At 37.0% G+C, this 26,899-nt stretch overlaps 4 protein-coding genes and 1 pseudogene across 6 annotated transcripts; 2 read left to right on the top strand and 3 right to left on the bottom strand.

Annotated features, from left to right (window-relative positions):
- The first annotated feature begins 585 nt into the window (after positions 1-585).
- Positions 586-3,715, top strand: LOC109007399 (mitochondrial uncoupling protein 2-like). Its single transcript, XM_035685130.1, has 4 exons — positions 586-1,778; positions 1,864-1,942; positions 2,134-2,267; positions 3,252-3,715. Exons 1-4 carry the CDS (start codon positions 1,683-1,685, stop codon positions 3,309-3,311), a joined length of 369 nt encoding a protein of 122 aa, XP_035541023.1. The 5' UTR covers positions 586-1,682; the 3' UTR covers positions 3,312-3,715.
- Positions 3,716-6,083: 2,368 nt separating this feature from the next.
- LOC109002245 (protein GRAVITROPIC IN THE LIGHT 1) lies at positions 6,084-8,637 on the bottom strand. Of its 2 annotated transcripts, none has more exons than XM_018979907.2 (3): positions 8,332-8,637; positions 7,370-8,112; positions 6,084-7,165 (listed from the first exon to the last, which is right to left on the bottom strand). In XM_018979907.2, the coding sequence occupies exons 2-3, from the start codon at positions 8,076-8,078 to the stop codon at positions 6,378-6,380; spliced, it is 1,497 nt and encodes a 498-aa protein (XP_018835452.2). In that variant the 5' UTR covers positions 8,079-8,112; positions 8,332-8,637; the 3' UTR covers positions 6,084-6,377. The 2 variants fall into 2 exon arrangements, with proteins under 2 accessions (XP_018835452.2, XP_018835453.2); XM_018979908.2 differs by having other exon boundaries at positions 6,084-7,156; positions 8,332-8,602.
- A 998-nt stretch (positions 8,638-9,635) lies between these two features.
- Positions 9,636-16,379, bottom strand: LOC109002243 (probable dolichyl pyrophosphate Glc1Man9GlcNAc2 alpha-1,3-glucosyltransferase). Of its 2 annotated transcripts, XM_018979904.2 has the most exons (7): positions 16,060-16,379; positions 15,812-15,918; positions 14,992-15,059; positions 14,130-14,905; positions 12,127-12,333; positions 11,473-11,710; positions 9,636-10,127 (listed from the first exon to the last, which is right to left on the bottom strand). In XM_018979904.2, exons 4-7 carry the CDS (start codon positions 14,853-14,855, stop codon positions 9,715-9,717), a joined length of 1,584 nt encoding a protein of 527 aa, XP_018835449.1. In that variant the 5' UTR covers positions 14,856-14,905; positions 14,992-15,059; positions 15,812-15,918; positions 16,060-16,379; the 3' UTR covers positions 9,636-9,714. The 2 variants fall into 2 exon arrangements, with proteins under 2 accessions (XP_018835449.1, XP_018835445.1); XM_018979900.2 differs by having other exon boundaries at positions 14,130-15,059.
- Positions 16,380-16,756: 377 nt separating this feature from the next.
- Positions 16,757-22,044, bottom strand: LOC109002239 (annotated as a pseudogene).
- Positions 22,045-25,022: 2,978 nt separating this feature from the next.
- On the top strand, positions 25,023-26,745 carry LOC109002246. The gene is made up of 4 exons (XM_018979909.2): positions 25,023-25,544; positions 25,659-25,751; positions 26,211-26,348; positions 26,462-26,745. Exons 1-4 carry the CDS (start codon positions 25,305-25,307, stop codon positions 26,504-26,506), a joined length of 516 nt encoding a protein of 171 aa, XP_018835454.1. The 5' UTR covers positions 25,023-25,304; the 3' UTR covers positions 26,507-26,745.
- The last annotated feature ends 154 nt before the right edge of the window (positions 26,746-26,899 follow it).

The following is a 26,899-nucleotide window of genomic DNA, read 5'->3' as shown; positions in this document are numbered from 1 at the left end:
AAAGCTGATAAGCTGACATAACTTAAATCTTTCTAAATAAAAAAATATTTCCTTAATGTTAAAAAAAAAAAAAAAAGAACAATTAGGAATCCTCGGACCCGTAGCATTTTTCATTTTCATTGATTTTATCAAAAGTTTAATTAAATATAAAATACGATGAATTTTATTAAAAGAGAACTGTTGAATTAGCTAAATAAATAAGTGTAAAATTTTAAATTATAATAAATAGATATATTTCTTTAAATTTAAAGGATTACTATTTATTCATCGAATCTATTTTTTATTTATTTTTAATCTTTAATGATTTTTTTTATTCACGTTTAATCTTTAATTGTCTTGTAATAATAATGTAAGAATTAAATTAAATTATTAATTAATATATAATTAATATAATTATAAAATATGAAAATAAAATAAAATATTATTATTAAAAAAATAATATTATATTATTATTTTAATAAATTTAATAACTAATTCAATATAAAATTATAGATAAAAAAATTTTAGATATATAAAAAATATGTAATTTTTATCAAAATTTAAATACGAATTTAATGAATCTAATGCCAGTGGAAGCGATTTCCTTCTTCCAACTCTTCCAGAACTGCCTTTCCATTACCAAATTCCTGCTTTCCAGCCTTTCTTTGCAGATTTCAATGGTGGATTTGAAGCCCCAGACCGAAATTTAATTCGCTGAGATATTCCTCTGTAGCGCTTTCGTGGCTTGTTTCGCCGAGGTACTGCTTGATCTCTCTGGTTTTGCTTACTTTAGTAGATTTGTTATTTTAGTTCACATTTACCGGTTTGGTTGATTTAGTATGGTTACCAAGTGTACTAAGCTCAAAGAACTCACTCACTAATCTGGTTGTGGAGAATTTTAAATTAAGCCCAGGTGCTAGTTTTTTTTTTGCATTTTTATTTTGGAAATTTAGTTATCTGCTCTGTACTCATTTTGGTTCTAGGAAATGTGCTATGGGCCACGGCTGCATTATAAAGACATTAATAGTCCTTTACGACTAGCTTATCATCCAACACTGTTATCTTCATTTGTTTAATCTTCTTGGACTTCCAATACCCTTCTCATTCTTGAGCAGTTTGAAATTCGGCTTTGAAAACGTGTTTTGTTTCTAAACATTTTGCATTGTGATGATACTACAAACCTGCAACTTGACCATTCAAGACGTTGATTTTGAAATGGGTGCATTGAGCTGTTTCCGATTAACTAAGATAGAATGGGCTTACATGGTCTTTACTTGATGATTTTTGCTTTTAGCCCAAGTTAACGTGTCAGCTTTTCACAATCTTTTGGAATTTAAGCAGTAAGATATGATGATGCATGCTCTATGCACATGGGTTCTTTACTCATGGTATGGTTTTATCTTTGAACAGTAAAAAAAGAGATGGTGGAAACCAAAAACAAATAAAAGAGAAATAAAAAGCAGAACGATCTATAAAACAATTGATATAGTTGGAGTATGATTCTTCAACTGAATTAGTACCCGCCTGTGTCTATCTCCTGTCAAGTATACTCACCAATCACAATGCTTCTTTGGAATCACACACATATTCATGCACACATACACCACAATTAGAACTCAAAATATGAACTGCTAAAGTCAGGCTTCAGCTTAGTAGATGGAGTGGGTGTACCCAAATATACGGGTTTGGTGGGTACTATTGCTATGGAAGAGGGTTTGTCGGCACTTTGGAAAGGCATTATTCCAGGATTACAACGCCAGTGTCTTTATGAAGGCTTAAGGATTGGCTTATATGCTCCTGTGAGTTTATATGCTTTTTTGATGAATATGATTGATTACTCGGTGATAATTTTTTATTTGTATGTGTAAACTGCATGCTGGACAGGTCAAAACATGTCTTGTTGGCTGTGAATTTATTGGAGATGTTCCTTTATACCACAAAATACTTGCCGCTCTTTTGACGGGTGAGTATGAATAGTGACTGCCCTGCTTGCAGTATAAAATTGTACACAACATGCATAAAATTTGTGTTCTGTCCAGTGCTCAAACTATCATCGCCATTCCCCGGTTTTTTAATTTACTGAGTCAATACATTTCACAGCAAACTCTTGAATTTTTTGAATGTGAAAATTTTATTACATTTTTACCTTGACAGGTGCTATAGCAATTGCAGTGGCTAATCCAACTGATCTTGTCAAAGTTCGACTTCAAGCTGAAGGAAAACCGCTGGCTGGGGTTCCTAGGCGCTATTCTGGAGCTTTGGATGCTTATTTCAACATAGTGAGGCAGGTCAGTTTACATGCTAACATGGATATTTTCTCTTTTAGCTTCTAAGTGAATTAAGTGTAATCATCTTACAAAAATTAGGAAGGATTAGGGGCTCTCTGGACTGGGCTTGGCCCAAATGTTGCCCAAAATGCTATAATAAATGCGGCTGAACTAGCCAGTTATGACCAAGTTAAACAGGCAACATCCTAATGTTAGGTCTTTTCGGTTGAATATGTAAGTTGTTGGGTTCAGTTCATTCCAAAATGTCCTAATTCTCTATACTTATGCAGATGATTTTGAATATTCCAGGGTTCATGGCCATGTTTTGACTCATTTGCTAGCTGGTCTACTTGTTCTTTTAGCCATAAATCATACAGTTTAGAGTCCTCAAATAGTCAATTGCCCTGCTATAAAAATATTATAGGATTTTCCATTGACCAAGTAAAAGTTATGTCTTGGTTGATGGGTATAGAATTTCTCTTTCACGTGTCCATGGAGTTTGAAAAGTCCTCCACATCTGATTTCTCTCTCTCTGAAAGTGAATCATAGACGTTTGTTGAAATTTTGCACCTCTCAGGGAAAAATCATGACACAGCATTAAACAATAAGTATAATTAACCATTTTGGATTGGGTAGTAATGGACCAATTAAAAACAAAAGAGTCACATACTGTCTCTCATGCGTGTAACCTTGTAAACAGTGCTAATAACACCGAGGCATTTTAAAAATTTCATGGTGACAATAATGATGGCGATGATGACAATTTTGCTACATAAATGAATGTGCATGTTTTCTTTGCATTGCCAAATTTTTTCTGTTATTGAAGCTGGTTTCCAATTGTAGCATAATCTGCATAGTTTTTTGCTGCAGCCTTTAGTGTGGCTATGCTAATGAAGGATTGTGATCAAATTTGTTTCTTATCATATGAAGCAATTTTTTTATTGTATTTTAAGGATGAGCTAGTCAGTCAATATTGGCTTGGATGCCATGCTTGTTATGTTCCAGGTGAAATCTAGAATGATTCAACATACAAAAATACATTTGATTGCTTCATCAAAACTTTGAAGAGTGAGGTATGTTGAGTTGTCTTGGAAGATAAAAAGAAAATTGTCAATAATATTGGCTCTCTCTCTCTCTCTCTCTCATATACAGTGCAGGATTAGTTAAATTGGAGGGCAGGCATGTGCCATACGCTTTAAGTAATAGGCTAGGAGCAAGCTTCTGAAAATAACTTATCATGGGAGTTTTTTCTTCCGAATTGTATCTTATCCTCCTTAGAAACAGGTTGTCCGATGTAGGGTGAAGCTGTGAATTCAATACCCTCTGGCCCTCTGCGTGAGTGTGCAATTTACAAAATAAAAGTTCGATTAAAAGCCTGACATAAATGTTTGTATGAAACCATCAGTTGCAGTAATTACCAGTAACTCTTTGAAACTAATATATTGCAGGGATTTTTTGCCTTTTATAAAGGGGCTGGGAACTTGGAATGTGATTATGTTTCTAACCCTTGAGCAAATAAGATTTCCAAATGATGTTCATGCATCTTGGTATTGAGTTTTGGCTAAATTTGGGGCGCACTGGCATACAACTGATTCTGGAAATTGTTTTCTATACCACCAGCTGTTGCAGTTAGAGCATACTAGTTCTTGTGTCTTGCATATTGAAAATGCACTAGAATTTGGAATATTAAATAATTTAATGCTAGAATAAAAGAATTGCTTATGAACAAATGCTAGCAGGTTATGGTAGGTTTCATTCTGTTGGACAAACCCAATCACTTTAGCATACAGTATACTTGAGAAAATAGCATTGGTTGACTTGAGAAATTACCATCGACTAGGATGGATTTGCCGAGATTTTGGCCTCGGCTTTTGGTAAAAAATTGACCACGGCCTCCTGCTTTTTTATTTGTACCGTCCAAAAGTGGACCAAGCTTTCTTTAGTTTCACTTTGGAGGTTCTCATTCATGGAGTATTGATCTACTACTCAAAATTTTGTTTCACTATATCTCCAGTGGCAATGAGTTCCATTGATCCCGATTTGCACAACTGCATGTCATTTTTAAGAGTAATGCTACATACAGTCGTGGAATGTATAAACGCTGTGCAATTACGTTGAAAAAGAGTGGAGTCTACTATTAAAAAGTTAATTTCTTTTTATTTGGATCTCATATTTATTCATTTTTTTTAAAACGACTGCACGACGCTTGTACACTCACGACTACAAGTATCATATCTCCATTTTTAATGTAGTTCTGAATTGGACCAGTGAGGTTCATACAATAGTGGGTGCGATTCTGGAACAGCAGGTCTGTGTTTGCATTCAAGTTTTAGCAGGCATTGAACCATATGATGGTTCTCAAATTTGAAATATCCTCCTTTTTAACTTTTTCTTTTTAAAAAGTTATTTTCTTGTTGATCTTTCCATGACTGTCAGTCTTTGGAAAAGCTTAAAAGCTATGAAGTGTTTTTTTAGTCACTTTGAGGGTTTGCAGTGGCTTATATTGTTAAGCTACCTACTTGCAAGGTGTTACTTAAACAACTCTATAATGAAAAATCTGGACTGATTATTTATCGAAAAATTATAATTACAGTCGTGAGTGTGTAAGTGCCATGCAATCATTTTGAAAAAGTGAATAAATATTTTAATAGTGAATTTTATTCTTTTTCAAAACGACTGCATGGTACTTTCTCACTCCACGACTGTATGTAACATTATTCTAATTTATCTGCATGACAGGCCAAGAAATTCTTCGGACAGTGAAGTCTAAAATCCATACTTTAAAAAAAAAAAAAAAAGTCTAAATCCATGATATTCCTGATTGAGATTTGGCAAGCGGGAAGGCAGAGCATGTGCTTGGAAAATGTTTCTTCATCCGTTCTAGAATTTCTTTTCCGGAGAGATTAGATTACCTCTACATTTTTTGTATTGTACCCACTCTTTTATATACGGTGTAGTTTTTGTAACAATGAATTGCCAAACTAGATTTACTTGAAAGGGAGTCCATTGTTTCTCTAGGCCCCTTTTGTGATGGCACAGAGCTGTTTTCCTCCCGTGTCCTGATGTATATATGATTACGTTGGAATGAGAGAAACCATCATATTGTGCAATGTTCAATATTGTTGAGTTTTTTCTTTTTCTTTTTTCACAGTAACATCCTTATCAACCAGGACAATAAGGTGTTAATTCTTTCGAGCGGAATGAAATTTTCACAAGTTCGGATCTTTTTTCGTCTTATGATCTATGTCAAATTATTGTGATTGAACCTTTATGCCGTTTAGGAGACTAAAATCTCTTAACATAATTCTACATTCAAGATTAAGAGCTTAAGATAGCTGTTCTAGAAAATTATAGGGAGAGAGGAAGGACTTTTGTTTGCACGTTCCCTATTTTTTTCAGCAATCACAAAACTACGGTAGGTAAGATTCTTATTTAAAGAGTTTCGAATAGCGTGGTTAATTAAATTTTCTAGAAATTAATTAAGTATCAATTGTGGAGAGTTAATTGACTGTTTAATGTGGAGACTACATGGGTAATGGGGTAGCTATTTACTAACACTAACCTCAAAACAGAGCTGTAATCTATAGCAGGGTTAACGTTAATGAACATAGAGTTTCATCTCCTTTGGCATAATTTCTGTGGACATTGGAAAACATGACGTCCCATCCACCAAACTAATCGAGTAAAAGTTCCTGTAACTAAGCTAAGACCATGATGGTAAACTGCTGTCCATGTCATCATCATCTGCATAGGAATTTTATGTCATTAGGTTTGTTTAGATCTCGTCCCGACTGTAGATTATTGTATACTCTCATCAATTGGTCGGATTCACTCGAGTTGATTTGAAATGAATATCATAAACTATGGTTTCTAGTACATAAAAATGGCACTAGATCCATCAATTAATCATGTCTGTTTAATCCAAAACATAATGGAAAAGCATCAGTACTTGGGACAAAACGAAGTGGTCCTAGGTTCTTAAGCCTAGAATCTCTAGGAACAAAATCCAACTCGAGAATAGCAAAAGGTTAAACATTAAATTCATCTCGACTTCATCACAGCCCTAATGATCTAAAAACATCAGCAAAATAAGCTAAGCTAATAATTCCAAAGGGTGCGTTCCACTCTACCTTATGTCCTGGCGACCAGATAAACACGAGCCCTGATGACTGACCCGTTGCCAAGCTTGAATCCAGGACTAACTGGGAAACCCACGATCTGACCCGCAGGTACTCGCCCACCGGGAAATTTGACAACGCTCTCCATATACTGTGGATGGAACTCAGCTCCACGACTCGCCTCGAACTGACTCGGTGCCGGGTCGAGAGAGAAGGCCAACAAGTGAAGCAGCCACACGGCCTTGGTGAGCATTAAGAACTCGCCGTAAAATTGACTCCTTGGGTGGTTTCCGGCCAGGACCTGGCGGCGCTGTTCTAGGTCCCCAAACAAGGACTCTTCCATCTTGGGATGAACCACGGCGAGGTACTTCTTGGAGCAGAACTTGCCGAAGTGACAGGTGGGCATGATTCCGAGAAGCTCGGAGGGGTCCATCGCCTTCATGTCGCGGTACTGGGTGAAGCAGTCGCGGCGATACTGGTCCGGGTTGAGAAGGGAGGAGAGGCTGCCGTCCATGTAAAAGGTCTCGTGGTCGAATCCTTGGAACACCTTTCGGCAAATGTAGGATTCCAGAGCATATTTGGCGTGCTGTGTTGCAACGACTGAGCAAGCTGCGATGGTGGCGGTAGTGGATGTAAGATCGTCGGTGGCATTGGCAGCAGCTTCGATAGAACGCACGGCTGCAGCAATGTCCCAGTGGGCAGAGCGCATGAGGGAGAGGAGGAGCATCGTGAAGGACTTGGATGCGTCTTTCACCTGCTTCATTGTGGTCTCGAAAACTTCTGGTGCTGGCCCTGCCATGACTGGGACCAGTAAAATTATGGGTATATCAGAGTTAACATTCTCTAGGTGATTCATCCCACTCGTTTGAATTTCTAAAGACCATAATCAGAAGAAATTAAAGAACTTGGATGAAGAGTTTTTATCCTAAGCAATAACCTGTCTTTGAATGTCTACAAAGCGGTGTTTCGAAGTGAAATCGGTACCCATTTATGGGTTGTTTTTACCTTGACCTTGAGGAGCGGAGACGACCTTCCGCTTCGAATAGTGAGACCTGGAGCTTCCCTTCTTCCCGTTGGTTCCAGTAAGGCTTAGGCTCGAGACCGCAACGGTCCTCAGCTTCTCCTTGAGATTCTCGACCTCCACTTCCCTCAGTTTCACCTCTCTCTTCAGCTCCTCCACCGCCGCCTCATACGGCGCCACCACCTCCCTCACCGTCGCAACCCCACTTCCTCTCCCTCTTCCTCTGCTCTTCCTCCGCGTGCTACCACCAGTGAGGCTGGTAGTCCTTCTGAATCTCTCCCTCAACACTCCGAGCTTCCTCAGCTCTCCCACCACAGCTACGTCCGCCACCCTCATCTTTTCTGGGTCCCAAGGGCAATGCGCTTCTTGTAGACTCGCGTACGCTCTCTTCATCCCCGAAACCGTGTCGAACACCTCGTTCATTAACCTCTCCATCTCCACCACTCTTTCTACTCTCACCTCCTCATTCATCCCCTCCCAAGCCTTCAGGCTTTCCTTTTCTTCTTCTTCACTTTCTCTTTCTTCCTCCTCTTCTTCTTCGTCCTCGTGCTCCTCCGAAAGTTCGTACTCGTCATCGTCGTCTCCGACTCGATTCTCGCCAGAACCGTGGCGACCGGCGGCGAGTGGGTGCAGCAAACAAGAGGCCGCGACTCGTTGAATCAGATCCGAAAAATTCGTCACCTTGCCCGCCATTTCCCTTCTCCCCTTCGCCTCGACCCGTCCGTCCCTGTCAAACAGTTCAGAGAAGAGAGAGAATTAAGCGGTGGATCAGCTAAGCTCACGCAGTGACTCAGCGAGTTGTATATTATTAATTCTCCCACTCTCAGCGCTATCGACAACAGCACAGACTGCCCATGAGGGTGCGCAAAATAATGAACAACCACCCCACAAAAAAAACAACAAAAGAAATGTGTAACTTATGAAGCTCATTTAAGGTAATCCTAACCTTATGTAATACTTCGAGACCAAAAAGAAATAATCTTTACGGCTGTTCTGGATCTCAGTAGAACGGCCTCGAGAATCGAGACTGAAAATCTTCAAATTGATTCTTTTCCAGGCTCTCTCTCAAGTGCACTTTTCTTTCCTAGTTCGCCGGGAAATTGCGGCCGGTGCCCCAAATGAGGCACTCCGTTCACCGGTAGACAGGTAGCCAAGCGGCGAAGCTTCGAAGGAGTGGACTTTGTCACTCTGAGGCCAGGAATGCTGTAGCTAAAAGGAGAATGGACAAGACATCTAGTGCAAGCTAGAAAATATCTGGGTCGTCCACGTGGGTTGGATACCCATTTATGTTGGTGTATGGTACAGATTGTGAGCCTATACTTTTAGAAAATAAGGACCACCAGATAAAATGGGAATCTATAGAGTTTGACTCTGTTGAAGCCAGTCACGTGGACGTCCTCGTTAATAATAACTACTTATAATAAGGTGGGGGTGTCTTTTGCTTGATCATGAATCTAGATTATTGACCAATGAGTCCATAATAAGCCTTTTTTTTTTTTTCTTTTTTATCATATTACAGACCCAATATGTCATTTCTCTTGTATCAAATCCAAATTTAGCAGTTATCATCTCATCATGTTTGATGTTGCAGTCAGAAGATAGGGTAGCATCTGGAAAGACTCCGGAGAAATCATTTTCGCAAAAACGGATTTTATCGGCAGTGTGAACTCAAACCTTGAGAAGCTATAACAGCTTTGATGGCCGTCAAAGAAACGAAAATGACTGTCTAGAAAAAATAATCCTAGAAGGGGACTCAACCATTACCATACGAGCAATCTCAAACTACTCTCCAATGCTGAATTGGATTATGAACTCCATTATCAATGATATCAAACACCATCTAAGCAAAAAAAATCCATCGATCATAAAATCGATATTCGCATAATCTGACGCAATAAACAGCAACAATGCAAACCTTTGACAACATCCTTTTAATCCAAATTCTCTCTTCTTTGTTGAATTTCCATGGTGAAAAAGACCCACCTTATCTACATGTATAATCAAATACTTCTAACTTTGTATTCCTATATTATGGTTTTTATATCAATGCCAACTTACTCCAAAAAAAAAAAATCCAAATTCAGCATAAACAACTAACAATTAACAATGCAAAAAGAAAAAAAAGAAATAATGCCAGAGTTTCTAAAGATGATGAGTAGCAAAACTCTTTTTGTTCTTCCAATAGAATGAAATGATCTAGGAAATGATCTTCTATATTTATATGTTTGTTTAATCTTAATTTATATAAGGTAGAATATCAAATGTTGCACTAAAAAAATCCAACTTTGCATGTCATCTTACATGTATCCAAACATAAAACAAGAAGAAATTACGACTCTGGGGATCTAATGATCCATCTTAACTGCCAAATCCAAGAGTACACGATCCCTAATCCACAATATATAGAGATCAGCATAAGGGGAACAAAAGGAAGCCTTTCACCAAAAAATATGGAATGCAAAAGCTGGCCCCATATCTCAACTACCAAAAGACCAACCAGATAACTCTTCTCAATACCCCTGATAACAAACCCTCCTTTCTTGGCAGCCACGTTGGCAATTCCTTTTAATTCCAATCGACCAGCTTCTTTCTTTATGGGTGCGGTTGCTTTAGCTTCTTCACCATCAGTGAATTGTGCAGAAAATACTAGCCACATTATAATGGAGTACAACAGCAGAAGGAGTACTTTAATTGGATATTCTCGGACTTCAAAGAGAAGAGGAAACAATGAGTAGCTGGATACTGCAAAGAAGTAGAGAAAAGCATTACTAAATTTGGTGAACAACTATGAAGTTAAGAAGTAAAATGCCAATAAACAAAATATCTGTCACGGTTACAATTCAGAGTAGCGGTATTATCAATCCTCATAAAGTTGCGTCTTCGGACCATTGTCGTGGTATCGACAAAGGACTACCCTTGGTTCCATAACCTTTCAACCCATCCCACATAAAAAATTATAAACAAATAAATACTTGAAAAAAGAGTGAATGCGAAAGTAAAGGTTATTTAGGTAGAACAGGTATATTAATTCATGCCAAAGCCCTAAATTATTAACTGTTAATCTATTTGACTGTTTCAGAGGTTCTAACTGATCTATTTAAAAGAGCTCCATCACTTCAAAACTCAAACTACTTAGACACTCCCCTACATAAAATTAGAAAGATGCTAGGTCTACAAAGAGAATTACGAAACTTAACAAGCTAATGCGTCTTGATGTTGTACGTCATGTCAGTTTGTAAGTTTTATTTTTTTAATTCTCTTTGAAGACCTAGCATTTCTCTAAAACTTACGACTACCAAAACAAAATGATAAAGTTTCAAGATTTTTCTTTGGCCTAGCATAGCATTCACAATACTTTCCTTTTCTTACCAGATCTTTTGGAGCTAAGCTCAACTTAAAAAGGTCTTATCTGAGAACTACACCATCACTTGTTCATGATTACCCCTCAATTTAGGGTCTTAATTATTTTAGAACTGAAGATATGATTGAATTTTTCAGAGTTGATGTTTTAAATAAAGATTTCGTGACTGCTGCAAAAACAAGGAAAGTGCTTTCTTTCCAGTTAGGATTAGCAGTACGATATAAAATGGCTTCACATAATAATCATCCAGCAGAACTATCAAGTAGGATAATATGAATACTAAGCACTGTGAAATTTATGCATAAAAGTGAACAGTACTTGAGTTTATGGCCAAGGCCACACGGTGAGAGAAAATAATAACTCTAATTTCCCGGGCAGGTGGGGTGAGGTTTGGGAGACCAAAGACGGAACCCTATATGGTACTGGTTCTACCTTCTCCCAGCATACACAAGAAATCATGCCAAGGGATTATGCTTGCTCAGGGAATTACTTAAATCCAAAAAGCGATCCAAAACCACATATCAACTAAAGATGATTTTTAAAGCAGTATTAGAAAAGAGGCAGCAGAAGGAAACCGCCGAGATAAAGATACAGCATCAAGAAAAAACTCAGACCATAACATATGCACTCTGAGGCAAAAAAAAAAAAAAAACTAAGTAGGAACCAAAAGACTCACAAGTAACCCCTACTAACTTGTAACGAGATGACAGGAAGGAAGAAGCATACCAATGGATAGCAAGTAGTAATGCCTTGCACTGTCCACATTCTGCACCGCAACAGTGGCAAGGGGAATCACAAAGTGAAGCAATGCTTTCTCATGAACATGCCACCCAAACAAGAAACCACAAGTGTATGCATAGGCTACCCATCTAGTAACCATCCCTGGCCGGGGTTCTCTCCAAGCCTTAATAAGACAAGGGGATAGGGCAAGCAAGACAATTATAAAGGTCGCCAAGGGGGTTATCTGCCATTTTATTCATTCAAATTTAGAAATTAAGTCTAGTTGACATTTAGAAATAAAATTAGACAAATTTAAAAAAACAAAAAATAAACAAAACAAATAAATTAGATAGACAAAACAAATCTCATAATAAAATAACCTAACCCTTCCTCCCAAAAGTGAGAAGTGTTGAATCATCAATCAGTAATCTCTTATAAAGTGGCCAGTTCATGAATCCACAAATAAGCTTAAGAGTTAATTAGAGAGCTTCCCTCCCGCAACTAGGTTCTATTGTCCAAATATTAGAATGAGTAACGCCAAATGACAAGAGCCAGTGAACTAGAAAATGGTGAGGAATGTCCTAAGATCTATGGCATCCAGTTCACTCTGATCACTGCTCAATTATGAGTATCTTATTCAAGCTTTCCCTATAGATTTACCTGAGGTAGTATAGAAAATGGCGAGGAATCCCCAACTAGCCCCCCAGTGAATGAAGCTGCCGGTGTCGGGATGGCGAACCCAAACTTTCTAAGGAAAAAAGCGAGTAATTTATCTAAAATAATATAAAACACCCAAAAATTTGGAGCCCAGAATGCATGGCAAAGCCCTCTGCCAAAAGGAAACATGCGGTGAAGGACTTGTTGTATCTGCAAGGCAAGAATAAAATATCTATAAATATTGAAGAATAAAACAAGCGATGAGTGATAGCTTTCAGCTGTTAGTTGTCGAGCAGGAATATTATGCTTATGCTAATCACAAAAACATAAGCTTTAGGCAAATTTCTTTCAGACGAAATCATCATTAAAGGGCAGCATGCTTGCATTACATTGAGCCCACAGTGACTCTCTCAACAAAACTTAATTTGCTTCTCATAACTTGAGATTTCATAGACACGATGAGTTCCACACCACAAGATTAAGATGTGCATAAACATAAGAAGCCAAAGGAATGTTTGTCATGAAAGCAAAAGTGCACCAAGCTCTCCTTTAGAGACCTTCAGTGAAGACTGCCAAATAGGTCAAGTTCGTGAACCAGCATGTTTCCTTTCATTGTCCTCCTTTATCCACTCTTTAACTGACTGCACTAATGATCCTTCAAATGCAACATATGCTAACAAAAATCAAGAGTATCAAAGGAAAAATAGGGAAGAAAAGGACCATTTAATCCTATAGAGAACTATTTCATATAAGAATTACAATATGTCAACACTGGGATGTACACACTAAGAATAAGATTAGCAAAAATATGGGTATGTTGCTAGCAATGAACACGTGATTATCACACAGTAAGATTCTTGAGAGTGAAAAAAACTGTCCATTAGACCAAAGATACTCATTTTGAACAGCTTTCTGACTGCATCAGCGTGTGCATGAGGCTTCAAAACTGAGTCAAACATGTTACACTTGTATGACACGTGTCCACATGCTATTAAGAGAGTCACAAACTTAGATACTATTAACTACTCTTGTTTCTTTTGCCTCACCTAAATAAAATACATATGCTCAAACACTAGCATCAGTTAATTTCTGTCGAAACTTGAAAAAAATTAACAAAAATAAGACAGAGAAACCTCTATTTCTACTGTAGAGGTTTAAGATCAATGTTGACAAGTTTGACCATATCCTTTAAAATGTAAAAAATCCACGAAGGAATTGAATATTTTGATAATCAAATCCTGTATACACACATTCATTATAATGAATCTTGAACCTCCATTTTGTACCTTCAGCTCTTAATACATTTTAGAAAAATACTAGGTTCATAAAGCGATTTTGCAAAGGTAAATTTTACGGACTGATGTGGCTAGATTTGACACGTTATATCTTTTTTACAGTAGAAAGAGCTTTATAATCTGATGTACTACAATAAGCCACATCAGTTTGTGAACTTACATTTGTGAGATCTATTAGTGGACCAAACATTTCTGGATTAAAGATTCCTTTGCATAATTCTTGTAGTTTGTTCCCTAAACTAGAACCAACCAGACTTCAAAATGTAGTCAAGACACAGATAATTAGTACAACTTACATAAACATGCTTATGGGTGAGTTTTTGTTCAATAATGATGTTGTCACGTATTTTCTAGAAATATTTTCTTAATTGAGGATTTCTGCTTCTTTTTCTTCTTTTTGTGCTTTTAGTTGGGAATCTCAAAGACAACTCTTTGGATTCACATCAACAAAAAGAAAATAACTGTTTTTGTTTTAAAAAGAAAATTTTCTAGATCAACATGATACATTAAACAAGGACATTATTTCGCAAGATCTGACAAAGCATAAATGCAAATTTTAAGCTTTGAATAACCAGCTACAAGCAGTGAATGATATGCTATTAAGTTTTTTCCACAAAGGCAAAAGCATAACAGAATGGCACATAAGAGCAACATCGCCACCTAAAATAAGCATTACAAATAAAATGGCATAACAAATAAGAGTTAATTTACCTGCCCATGATAGACAAATGGTGCATAGGCTGCCACAAAAACTGCCGTAACCACCGCCGCCAAAGCCGAAAGCCTGCGGAGGCCCCTCACCAATCCACCACAACAATAATGCCGCAACAAGTAGACAAAATAAACCGGCGCTGCCACTGCAAACAAGTGCTTGAAGCACAGCAAAACCGCGAAGAAAAACCCACCCATCAAGTCCCTCCCTTCCTCCAAATATGAAAGCGATATGAATAAGAACCCCAACAGAAATCCATTGTACTGGAAATGGACATGGTCCACAATCACAAGCATTGGGGACCAAATGACCAATACCCAGATCAAAGTTCTCCTCTTCGAATCCAAAACCTTAGTCAATCTATAAACCCCATACAAAATACACAAATCAGACAAGATTACAGTGATTCTCTGGAACAAAACCACTGTGTTGGAGCTATAGTTGAGACCCTTTAGCAGGTGAACGATTTGGGGGTCGATGAGGTTGGCGAAAATGGAGAGGAAGCGCTCAAAGAAAGCAAAGAACGGAGGGTAGTCAAGAGTCCAGGGGCTGGTCTCGTCAGAGTACCACTGGGAGAGAGGCAGGGAATGAGTGAGAGCGAGCCAGTTGCGGTGAACCTCGAAGTCCGTGCTGTGGTAAGAGGGGATGAGGAGGAGCTTTACGCAGGTGGCTATGCCAAAGAACCATAACAGGTGTGGCATGGATGTAGCTCCTTGAAGACCCATTTTTTGGAAGCCCGTGAAGCCAAGACTCACTCAGGCATCCCTTCGAACACCTTGATAACGTTTAAAAAGATGCGCAAAATAACGAACAGCCCAAAGAAATGTGTAATTAATGAAGCTCATTTACGGTAATCCCAACCTGCTGGTATACTCCTAGAGCAAACAGAATGAATCATTGTTGCTTCTCTGGATCTCAGTAGAACAGCACTGAGAATCGAGACACACAGCCAATGAAACACAGCCACGTCAGTTGTTTAACTTTGTTAATGTGAATGCAACTACAGCAGAGCAAATGGAAAACATATGGAAATGTCTAAAGCCCGTCGCTCAAGATCTCTCCCCCGTCACTCTCAGGCTCTCTCTCTCCCCTCTCAAAATCAAACCCAAGCAATAGAAAACAGAGCAGAGGACACCCAAACTGAGGTCTCGGTATCTGATATCCGTTTCACTCTGCCTCAGAGGTCATTTTTTCCGAACCCAAACTCCAAATTTCTTTATCAACCACTCCCTTCTAAAATCTGAAATGTCTTTTAATTTTAAATGTTAAAAAGAAAATAGGATAACACAGGACTCAATCCCTCAAATTTTTTTTTTGATAAGTAATAATCTTTATTGATGTGAATGAAATTAGACGATGCCCAAGTACACAGGAAATATACTAAGAGAGGCACCTAATTACATTCTAGTAGACTAAAAAGAAGATAAAAAAACTAATGAACATTCCCTCCCTTCAATACAATAGCAGAAAACCACTGAAAAATAGAGAATACAAAAAAGTTCCAGATTTCCCCCATTACATGCTCCTTGTTATTAAAACAACTGTCATTCCTTTCCAACCATAAACACCACATTAAGCACAAAGGAATCATCCGCCACACGGCTGCTAATTGGACACTACTATGAGATTAATACCTCAAATATCCCTCAAATATCAGCGCAAAAAGATTAATTTTACGTACCAAAACTTCCAGGTATCTTCAATCTTTAATTTTCTTCAAAATAAAAAATAAGAAACTCGCATATATGATTTGAAGTAAGCCGATAAGGCTTCCGTCCAGGCCCTTATCTGAGAAAAAAATAAAGCCAAATGTTGGGCAGGAGGTATAAGGAGAGAGTCAGTCCCAAAAGAAGGTCATCCTTTCAACTAAATCAAGGATAAAAAGAGGTTTGACAGGGACAGAAAAGAGAGGTTTTAGGCGGTACGTACCAGTTGTTTGCCGAGTTGAATAGCAGCAAGCCGGTAGCTAGGGTTCTTGCCGAGGCAGCTCCCACAGAAAACACACACGTCTTGAATCTTGATTTCATTGGAGGCTGCGCCTGCCGCCTGGCGTGTTCGCTGTTGGGTTTAGTATTTTTTTTTTTTTTGGGTGATGAGGGAAGGGAAGGAGGGAGGGAGAGAACGTGAACATGTTTTTGTTGAGGAGAGAGCGACGGAGGAATGGGTTTTATGAGAGAGAGAGTTTGCCGAGAGTGAGGAGAGAGAACGCGACTGTGGGGGAACAACGTTGGTATTATTCGACATCAGGATCTACATTGATCAAGACTATATAACGCTCTGCTTACCCATTGGATCAAATTTGAATTTTTTTTTAAAAAATATATACTTATCCCATTGATCAAACTATGTAACGCTTTGCTTACCCAATTACATAGTACGTTTATCCAGAGAAACGTTGCAAACCTCCCACAAACTATATAATTCGCCGTTTGCAATGCATTTGAAAAAAGGGTTTATTATAACTTTTTCATAAAGTATATGAGTGTTTTTTAGGATATTTTTTTATAGAGTATAGAATGTGGGATGGTGAATAGTGACTGATGAGAAGAATTTTGACAAAGATTTTCCCTTTGGTTGTTGAGAAACACACAAAGGGAAAAAGAAAAAAAATAAAATAAAATTTTGACAAACATAGCAAAATTGATAACCAAACTTCAGGAAACATATTGTTCTTCATGATAGCATGGTTCTCAAAGCGACCTCTAATATCCGAAACAAAAAAGTCAGATGGCACATTAAAGTGTTTTTCCCCTTTGGTAGGCAGTACTAGCGACAACCAGCGAAGTTGAAAAGGGTCATGACCACCACTTCAGGAAAGACAGCAAACAAAGTATCAGCAAGAAAAACACCAAACCGGCATTTTTCTTGTAACAACTTGCTTCAGCCTTTTGAACTATCTGCAACTGCAAGCACCAAAGACAGAGAAGTACTATAAGACATAAAGCGAGACTTCCCACTAGAACTACTAATGTTTCAATGAAAATAAACTACAAAGAATAATATATTCTTGATCAGTTCAAAAAGAAATCAGAAAAACTTTCACTTTACTTTTCTATGTATATTTAAAGGCATGAAATCCCTATTGCATGAGCAGTAAAACATCTCTCTCCATATTCATATATAATCTCGAACTGTTAATTCATGATTGTATTGCATTGGCATAATCCCTTTGTTTTCTTAATCCTTTCCCATGTGGTTCTAAAGATGATGATATAAATGTGACAGATTAGATACAGCAAATTGAACGTTATCAACCCAGTCAATAGATATGACGACCCAATATAAAGGAACCAAGAGTATGACTAATGTCAGAAACTGCATGGAACTCAACATTAGCAGAGAATCAAAGCCCAGTTACCTTTTCTGAGGTGGTTCCAATGATTTGTCAAATATGTAATGATCAGCAACATGGCAGTTAGCAACGGTGATGTCTCTTTGCTTCGTTGCTTCGGCATTTTAACAAAAATCTATCATGCCGTTATGCAAACCCAGTTCCAATACCAACATTCAAACGACAACAGAAAGAATCTCCCATTCTGGGGATGGTAACACTGAGCCTCCCCTGTTGGAAATCAAAGAAGACCCAAATCCAAAAAGAACTGAAGTGGTAGCAACTAGCAACTCCTGATTTCTTCTTGACACTAGTTTATATTAAGCAAAAGTAAATCAAATTGAAAAAAGGAAATTCTTTCCCGATTCTGCATTTATGGGTCATAAATGAACTTGCCATCAAGCCAAACGCAAGGAATGTGAGCTATCTTGGACCAGTCTGGCCCTTGATCCTTCTTGCAGCGTTCTCTTAGCAAAGGACATCCATTGATATACAGTTGCAGGAGGGAGGGAGGTAGCCCATCTTTTGGAAGGGAAGTGAGCTTTTCACACTCGAGGATCCGAAGTTCTGTCAGAGAGGTCAGGACTCGAAAGCCTTTAGAAGACAAATATTTCAAATTCGGGAAGCATCGGATAGCAAGGCAGGTTAGAGAGGAAGGTAACATCATTTCTGGAAAGGACACGAGATCGATGCATCCACCATTGATGCCAAGGTGTTTTAGAGAAGTAAGCTTGTGCAACCCCAACTCAAACAAGGCTTCATTGATGTTGAGATCATGAAGGTACAGTGATGTTAAGCTGGTGGGAAAACCTTCTTTCAGAACAGATACAATGCTTGGACATTCACTTATTTTCAATAATTTAAGAGAGGCGAGGTTGTATATTGAGTTGGGCAAGGTCTGCATTTTCTCACAATTGAGAATCTGAAGAACTCTCAGGTTGGCAGGGAGTAACCCTCCATCCTGGAAGAAATCAAGTGCTGGACATTTGGAAAGGTAAATCTGATCTAGATGGCTGAGGCTATGTATGCCTGTGGGTAAGGAGTTTAGGTTTTCACAACGTGAGATCCCAATATATTCAAGAAACGAGTTATGATGAAACCTCTTTGCTATTGACTCCAGCTTTTGACAAGACCAAATACGGAGGTATTTAAGTGTTGCAGGTAACTCTCCACTTGATGTTAAGGATTTGAGTGATGGACAACCAATAATTGTCAAATCCACAAGTGATGTGCTGCTACTCAAACAATTGGTATCACCATCGTCCAGTAAAATCAGCATATTCTTGCAATGTTGTATCTCTAGCTGCTTTAGAGTTGGAGGTAGCTGGCCTATAGCAAAGTACTTCACTGAATCACATCTATCAATTAGAATATACTCAAGACACGTACCGTTGTACATCACTGTCTTGGGTAAAGATCTCAGGACAATGCAATTGCTGATCATGATTTCTTTCAATGTGGATCTAAAACCCAGTTGTAACTGCTCTTCTACGTCTTCTGCCACAAAAGAAACTAGTTTGGGACAATTAGAAATCTTTAGAACATGAAGACATGGTAGGGGTCGTTTTAATCCTGCACCATTTGACCAGAAAGGCATCAGCTCCTCACAACCATCAATAGTTAAATCTTCTACACTAGTCAGTCCTTCCATGGTAAGCCCTTCTATTTGACGTGTGAATTCTGAAATTGTTGAAAGACACTTGAAGCTTAGTGAGCTGAAATGAAGCTTACTTCTGCATATCACCCCTTTGGATTGCTCAATTTCTAGTTGGCAGACTTGTGGAAAGCTTGAAATTGTAACCACCAAATTCCAACATCCATTTATCACAACTTTTTCAAGTAAAGGAAGGTGGTTTGGTAACTTCCCCAATAACTTGGGACAATTTTGAATATAAAGCTGTCGCAATCGTGGGAAGTCTCCATAAGGGATCCAATTTTCCCATTCCCACATATCATCAAAATACAAAGTCTCCAAGGATATAAAAGGTTGGGAACAACTTTCCCCATACAACTCGAGACCAATATTCTTCACGCTGGTCATGCCTCCAATGAAAAGAACTTTGAGTGATAGTAGTTGTCCAAATGGTGGCAATGATACACATTTTTTACATTCTTCAATCTTTAAAAACACCATATTTGGAAATGAAGGACGTCTAAGCCAAGTTGGAAATTCTACACCGCCATAGCACTTGATAGTGAACTCTTTCAAAGTATTGTGAGGTTGTAGCATGTCAAGTACCTCTAATTCAATTAGTTTGTGTTGTGACTCATCATCTTGTGGCTCAATAATGTTGCTACTCCATTCAAACATCAACCCGCTAAGATTGGGCTTGCCAATGAGATTGGCATCCCTGGCATCCTTGGATTCAATCACGTTCTCCAATCTTGAAATGCATAGCATCCCTTTAAGATGAGATAGAGGCCCTAGCTCCTTTACTTTGGAGCAAGTACCTTTTCCAACAAACATATTAGACAATGTTTGAAGAGAAGTTAATTTACCTATTTGAGGAGGCATTCCTTCCAATAAATCTGCATTTAGAATATTGAGATGGCGCAAATTGAGTAGGTTTGCAAATGTTGAAGGTAATTTCTCTATAGGACAATTCTCTAATAGCAGTGTTTGTAAGTTATAGAGAGTGGTTATTGATTCAGGCAGGCTTTTGATTTCGGTATGGGAAAGATCAATGTAACGTAAATGCTTCAAATTACCAATTGAATCTGGTAGCTCAGTTATGTAATAGCTACTCAAAGAAAGCACCCTCAAGTATTGTAATTTTGGTAACAACTGAAGAGGAACAGTACAGCTCAAGTAACAGCACCTTGGAGAGCTTAGCAAAGGTAGAAAGGTATGTAAGTATATAAGTTGATAGAAAACCTCAAACTTTTTGGTGCCATCAAATGAACTGACCACATAAGACGAGTGCCGAGCCTTTTTGGAAATCTTTCCTTTGGTACTACCCTTGGATCCATCCTCTATTTTAAAAAATGTATCTCCTGCAATTGATTGAGCCAAATCATTGATGAGGTCATGCATAAGAAATCGTGACTTATTCTCACTTGATTGTTGAAAAAATGATCTTGACACCAGATTGCAGAAATACTCGCTACCCAATTCTTCCATTTGCTTTTCCCCTTCTTGCGATTGAATTAAACCTTCTGCCATCCATAACCGAACCAACTGCTTCTCCTCAAACTCGTAGTCCTTGGGAAGTATTGAACAGTACGCAAAACATCTCTTTAAATGTGAAGGGAGATGATGGTAACTCAACATAAGAGCCGGAATAATGCCACTTATCTCCTCTGGTATATCCCATATCTTACTGTTCAATACTTTTTTCCACTCATCGAGGTTTTGTGTACTGCGTAAGAGGCCCCCGAGAGTTTTAACCTCTAAAGGCAAACCTTTACATCTCCTTACTATTTCCTCCCCAATATATTCAAGGTTAGCATGCATGGAGAAGTCTTCTGTTTGCAATGCATGTGTAGTAAATAGAGACAAACAAGCATCATTTGACAACAGTTGCAAGCGGTAAGCTTGAATAGTACCTATCATTGATGAAACTCCCTGATTTCGAGTTGTGATGATAATTGCGCTTCCTGGACCACCTGCTTGGAAAGGAGCGCTTAGGCGATAGTCCAATCATGGTAGTTTTCATTCCAAATATCATCCAGAATGACCAGAAACTTCTTCCCTTTCAAGTTCTCCTTTAGTTTAACTTGTAACAAATTTAGATCATCCTCATCACAACTTTTGGAGCTTATAGACTTTAAAATTGTTTTTGTCACCCTAACGACGTCAAAATCTTCAGAAACACAAACCCATGCTTTCAGATCAAAAAATAATTGGACTTTTTCATCATTGTATACATGCTGGGCAAGAGTTGTCTTTCCTATACCACCCATGCCAAGAATAGGAATCACAGAGACTTTAGCATCGCTACATTTCTCACTTAGCAATAACTCAAGTATAGCCTCTTTATCTTTTTCCCTTCCCCAAAAGTGAGTCTCAGTCACTACAGAAGTCGGAGCCAGTGTACCTCTTATTTTATATGGCCTACGACCAACGTTCTCTTTCAAATTCAGTTCACCTTTCTGTGTTACAATATCATTGAAGCGAGCAGTTATTTCCTTTATCTTTGACCCCAACCTAGTGTTGATCTTAACAGTTCTTGGAGTTAAAGCAGTACAACAAGAAGGGATGAGATTCCGTACCATACTAGTGCTAGCCTGATTTTCATTCATGAATTTGCGTCGCAAAGCTTCTGTAGCGAACTCATCCAGTATATCTTCCACATCGTGGGCCAGATCTTTGAGATCATCCAGCCACTGTTTCACAGCCCTGCTAGTGTATTGCTTCTCCTCCGCATCGTCAAGCACGGCCTGCAATCTTGACAAAATTTTACTCCACTTGTTCAGCTTTTCTTGGATTCCCTCTTGTCTTACAAAATCCAGCAACTCCCTTGACATCTGTTGTAACAGCATCTGAATGAACGCAGAAAGGAAGAGCTCTCCGACTGCCATGGTTTTCTAAAAGTTTTTTTACGAAATGTATTGTTCTTTGAGCTATTCTGGGCATCAGTCCATATCCGCAGCACACGTTTTTTTTTTTTTTTCACTCAATACACTTGTCCAGCGGATGTTATGTACAGTAAAATATAATTTATATTTTCTCATTTTCGAATATTCAATACCGTGGGCTAATTCTTATTATATACAAAGTTTACATAATTTGGAAGCTAGAAACTGTACGGGAAAAGAAAGTAAGACAAGAAGTTAGCCAAATATACAGGAATAGTAATGCTAAGCCGTGGAGTAAATGTTTATGTAAATGTCGGTAAAAATCGTAATTTGCCGACATTTGTTAGGTCGATAATTAGCGGCACATATGCCTATACGTCGATACTTAAATATATATTTATCGTTTGCGTAAATGTTGACAAATTAGAAATGATTTAACGGCGTTTATATTTCTTGCAGTTATAAATATGCCAGAACAATAATCTTTTATAGATGGTTATAAATATGCAATACTTAAGTGTCGGCGCTCGAGTTGTGTCGATAAACAAACGCTAGTAATAGTGTTATCGGCATTTATTGTCAAATTGCTGGCGTTTATGAGATGCCGGCAAATTACAGTTTTTTTTAAGTTAGTATGTAATTAAGTATCGTGAAGTAATTTTAAAAAAGACTAGAGTTTATTATTAAAAAATTATTATTATTTTATGTAAATTTTATATTTATTTACTTTTTTTAAATAATTACAAGATATTTGTGTACTCACTACTTGAATGTGTGTCTAGAGGAGGGCTTTAGTCAAAAAGTAATATTATATATAGTTATAAAATAGGCAAGTATCATATCGTCGTTTTAAAAATAATAGAATCTATTATTAAAAAATTAATTTTTTTTTTTATATAAATCTTATATTTATTATTTTTTTTAAAATGATTCATTCCGCAGTTACCATTTCTCTTATCGTTTGGATTCGAAGATGAGTTGAGATGGATTGTGAATAGTAATGAGATAAGTTGTGAATAATAGTGAGATTTATGAGTTAAAGTTGCTGAATAGTAATAAATAGTAGTGAGATGAGTTGAGATAAATTGAGATGAATTAAGATGAGCTGAGATATCTTTCGAATCTAAACGTCTAAATATTGCGTCTGGACTCTTCTCACAAACACTGGGTAGATACTAGATAGGAAATGGTCAAGCAGTCAAAACAGTTGTGTTTTGCAAGAAGAGTACTGCTCTAGTATGTGTTTTTTTTATGTTTTTTTTTAATTACTTTTTTACAGATTTTTTTAAATATTTTTTAATATTTAAAAATAAATAAATAAATTTGAATATTATTAAAAAACTCTTTTTTAATTATAAAATAAAAAAAATATTAAAAAATACTTCATTAATCACGAAATAAAATTTTTTATTTTATTTCATAATTAAAAAAATATTTTTTAAATATTGTGAATTTTTTTATTTTTTTAAAATATTTAAAATTAAAAAAAAAAACACATAAAAAATACATGCTACAATCAACGGTAACTCCAGCAAGAGCAATCAGCAATGACTCTTAACATTATTCTTTGCGAGAATCGAAACGAGCCCCAAGAATGCGTTGAGCTAGAAACTCGCGGGATGGCTAGAAGGAGCTCAGGCCCACATCGCAAGGCCCAGCGTCTCATGAATTTAAAAGCCCCATCACGGGACCCACGATAAAGGCTGGCGAGGTAATTAGAGGAGGACAAGTTAAATCAGTCAAGAGAACCTAAAACCAATTAATATAAAAGTCTCATTACATAATATGTAATGTTGAGACTTCGCGAAATAACTAGAAAGACTTTAATACTCTCATAGGGGCCCGTGGGGTGCCTTCTTGGGCCTGGACCTCCATGGCCCAGCAAGACACTTGAGGCCTAAACCATCTCCCAGTAAGATCCGGGGTGAATCACTAAAGAAAATATCTGTCCAATTATCTCAGTATTGTTAAGATATTCATTTATTCATTTAAAATAGATGGATAACTCAAAATAACAAGGACTCAAGTTTTAAATAATAGATGAGACAGTTAATCCGAATTATTCTAAGAAAGCAACTTCTCTATTTAAAGAGATCAAATACGTTAATAAAAGTCTGAAATATTTTAGTTCTGAGATTAAACATATCGTTACTGATTTAGGCATTGAAAGATCTTCTTTACCCCCAAGTCGGCTTGCTCTTTGGTTGTAAGAGGTCAAGAGTGTGCAACAGTAAAACATCTCTTAAAAATAAGATAAATATTTTATTTAAATAAGGTTAGATAAAAAAATAAATTTATAAAATAACATATTTTAACATAATATATATAATAATAAAATTATTTTTATTATAAAATAAATTTAATAAATTATATAAAATTATCTCAATTTATAAATTTATTTTTATTTATATTCTGATTTCATATGCTAGATGTTTCACTGAAAGAGAGAAGAGTGAAAAATTGGCTCCGGCGACCAAGCCGTAAGCCCGTTTCTATCTTTGGGTTGAATTGCCCAGAAACAGACAAATCCCTCACGTGTAAAGACGAATCTGCTACTATTTTTTGTTGGGATTGTACTGGAACAATCATTTGATTAGGATAATGCTAGTAGACCCAAAATGATCTCCTTATTTTACATTTACAGACTAAGTGTAAATATTTTATTTTTAATTATTTTTGAAGCATCTATAAATATTTAAAAAAAAAACATTAATTTATTAATAATCATTAATTTAATTATTAAATAAAAAGAATATAGTATCGACTATACATCACACATTATTAATGAAATATCATTTTCATCAAATGATTTATTATACACATCAATTTAATAATAAAATAATTACTCGAATTGAAACCGCCGATAACGATATTTCACAATTTTACGATGGTTGCAAAACAATTGATTTCCTCGAACCTATTTTTCTTCGTTTTAGCTCGATCCAACATCATGAGTAACATAATTAAAGTTTCTTTGACTTTTAGATAAATGGTCTGACTTTTAGACTTTTTCTTTACCCAATTGCGATCATCGTGCTCAATAATTCAATACAAATGGTAGGGTACATATTTTCTGTCCTCCTAATCAACCATAGCCATCAGCTCTGACAATGGATAAGCTTCCCAAGATATTTCTTTAAAAAGTTCTGATTTTTTTGGATCACCAAAAGTCCGTACGCAATAAAAGCAAAGCAAAAGACTGATAGAAAATATCTACCCTTCGTTCTCTTTCTCTGCATATAAGCCTAGGTCTACCTCTGAATTCTTCCTCAAAAGCTCAATACGAAAAAGGAAAGACTTTGTAAGCTTTGTTTAAGGAGCAAAAATGGCGTATAGTGGGAGGCCTAATAGGAGCGACGTTCATTTGCCGGCGGAGGAAGAGGCGAGATTGGAAACTAAGACGAGAGAGTACTTCGATGAAACGGCTCCAAAGCGACACACCAAGCCTCAGCGTAGTGAGTATTCTTCTAAGTATGTCGATGCCATCTCTTCTAACAACAAAAACAACAACGACGATGTTATTCCCGAACTCGTCGAGTTCCAACGTCTCGAAAACGATCCCCAGGTCGGTTAGAAAAGCTGATCCTTCAAGCCCCTGTTTCTTAGACACCTTAGGTTTTGTGAATTCTGGGACGTTCTGTAATATCGTTTGTTTGTTTTGCTCTGTTTGGGAAAGCAGAAGCTGGTCTACAATGGAAGAGAAGCGACGGAGGAGTTTGTGGAGACAGAGTATTATAAGGATCTCAACGATGTCGACAAACAACACCACACGGTATTATTACTTACCCATTTACTATTTTGTGTACAATTCACCACTGATATCTACCAAAATGATCTACATTGATTGCCAATTTATTATTGAGGAATTGGCTTGACATCTTTCACATTGAGCAATTCTCTCTAAATCGATTTTACGAGATGAGTTAGACCATTTCTCAGTTAATAGGCAAAAGAAAAAAAAGAAGAAGAATGCTCAAATGAATCAAGTTTTTCCATTCATGGATTCGATTAATGGAGAGAAAGTAAAAGGCAGAAAATGCTTAAGTAGTTTCATTATCGGTTATTACAATTGGAACGACAGATTCGTCAAAAATTACTGAGGTACTGCTTTGGATTTGCATATTTAAAACTATATATGATATTATTCTTATTTAAATGGACATTTACTTAACATGTGGGATGATGAAAATTAAGATCAAAGTTGTTGTATGAATATTGTCAACCACTGCAGACAGGAACAGGGTTCATCAAAGTGGAGAAAACTGATGGCAAAGGCTTCAACTTAGCACCTGATTCTGACACCAGCTACCACGGCTCTTGCCAATCCAACCCAGCCACCAATGAATGGATCCCCACATTTGATAACATGGTACACAAGTTTTCTTGCTTTATGAGCATTTTTAATATATATATATATATATATATATATATGATATGAAATTTTGTAAATTTAATGCGTATGAATTTTTCTTTTTCTTTTAGGTAACTCATGCTTCAGACAAGCCAAACAGGAGCGACAACAACTAAGTTGGGAAGATGGGTGCCATTGTCTTCAATAAAAGATCTAGTTGTTGTTTCATATTTTCTTGGAATGTTGTTATTGTAATCTCGTAAACAAATTTCATTTGAGGGTGGTAATTTAAATGGCAAAGGTAGTGATGAATTTGGATAGAAATCCAAAGCTCTTGTCACGGAATTTAGCCATTATTTGTATTCAATGTTGAACTCAGAACTCTTTTTTTAAGGAATTTTATCCCCTTTTTATATGAGAATTTCTTATATCTAAATATTAAAAAAATTCGAAATAATAATTGTTTTCCTTAAAATGGTATTTTCTTTATATAAAGAGTGAAGAGTTGTGGCTTCTTCAAAGACAAGTTGGAATATTTATAATCCACCATCAAAATTAATAATGATAGT

This window comes from Juglans regia, chromosome 14 (genome assembly GCF_001411555.2).
Source record: "Juglans regia cultivar Chandler chromosome 14, Walnut 2.0, whole genome shotgun sequence".
In the NCBI taxonomy this organism is placed as follows: Eukaryota; Viridiplantae; Streptophyta; class Magnoliopsida; order Fagales; family Juglandaceae; genus Juglans; species Juglans regia.
The sequence above is the reverse complement of the archived record's forward strand: the minus strand, read 5'-3'. Positions and strand labels throughout refer to the sequence as shown.

What these genes read in the sequence shown, in the direction of transcription:
- LOC109002243 (XM_018979900.2), bottom strand. Translation starts at nt 14,855, where the DNA reads ATGGGTCTTCAAGGAGCTACATCCATGCCACACCTGTTATGGTTCTTT. An exon ending in CATTTGTCTATCATGGGCAG is followed by an intron (nt 12,334 to 14,129) that starts GTAAATTAACTC and finishes CTTGCCTTGCAG; the next exon opens with ATACAACAAGTCCTTCACCG. An exon ending in TTACTACTTGCTATCCATTG is followed by an intron (nt 10,128 to 11,472) that starts GTATGCTTCTTC and finishes ACTTCTTTGCAG; the next exon opens with TATCCAGCTACTCATTGTTT.
- LOC109002246 (XM_018979909.2), top strand. Translation starts at nt 25,305, where the DNA reads ATGGCGTATAGTGGGAGGCCTAATAGGAGCGACGTTCATTTGCCGGCG. An exon ending in GTCTCGAAAACGATCCCCAG is followed by an intron (nt 25,545 to 25,658) that starts GTCGGTTAGAAA and finishes TTGGGAAAGCAG; the next exon opens with AAGCTGGTCTACAATGGAAG. An exon ending in TCGACAAACAACACCACACG is followed by an intron (nt 25,752 to 26,210) that starts GTATTATTACTT and finishes CAACCACTGCAG; the next exon opens with ACAGGAACAGGGTTCATCAA.
- LOC109007399 (XM_035685130.1), top strand. Translation starts at nt 1,683, where the DNA reads ATGGAAGAGGGTTTGTCGGCACTTTGGAAAGGCATTATTCCAGGATTA. An exon ending in GGATTGGCTTATATGCTCCT is followed by an intron (nt 1,779 to 1,863) that starts GTGAGTTTATAT and finishes CATGCTGGACAG; the next exon opens with GTCAAAACATGTCTTGTTGG. An exon ending in ACTTGCCGCTCTTTTGACGG is followed by an intron (nt 1,943 to 2,133) that starts GTGAGTATGAAT and finishes TTACCTTGACAG; the next exon opens with GTGCTATAGCAATTGCAGTG.
- LOC109002245 (XM_018979907.2), bottom strand. Translation starts at nt 8,078, where the DNA reads ATGGCGGGCAAGGTGACGAATTTTTCGGATCTGATTCAACGAGTCGCG. An exon ending in CTCCGCTCCTCAAGGTCAAG is followed by an intron (nt 7,166 to 7,369) that starts GTAAAAACAACC and finishes TACTGGTCCCAG; the next exon opens with TCATGGCAGGGCCAGCACCA.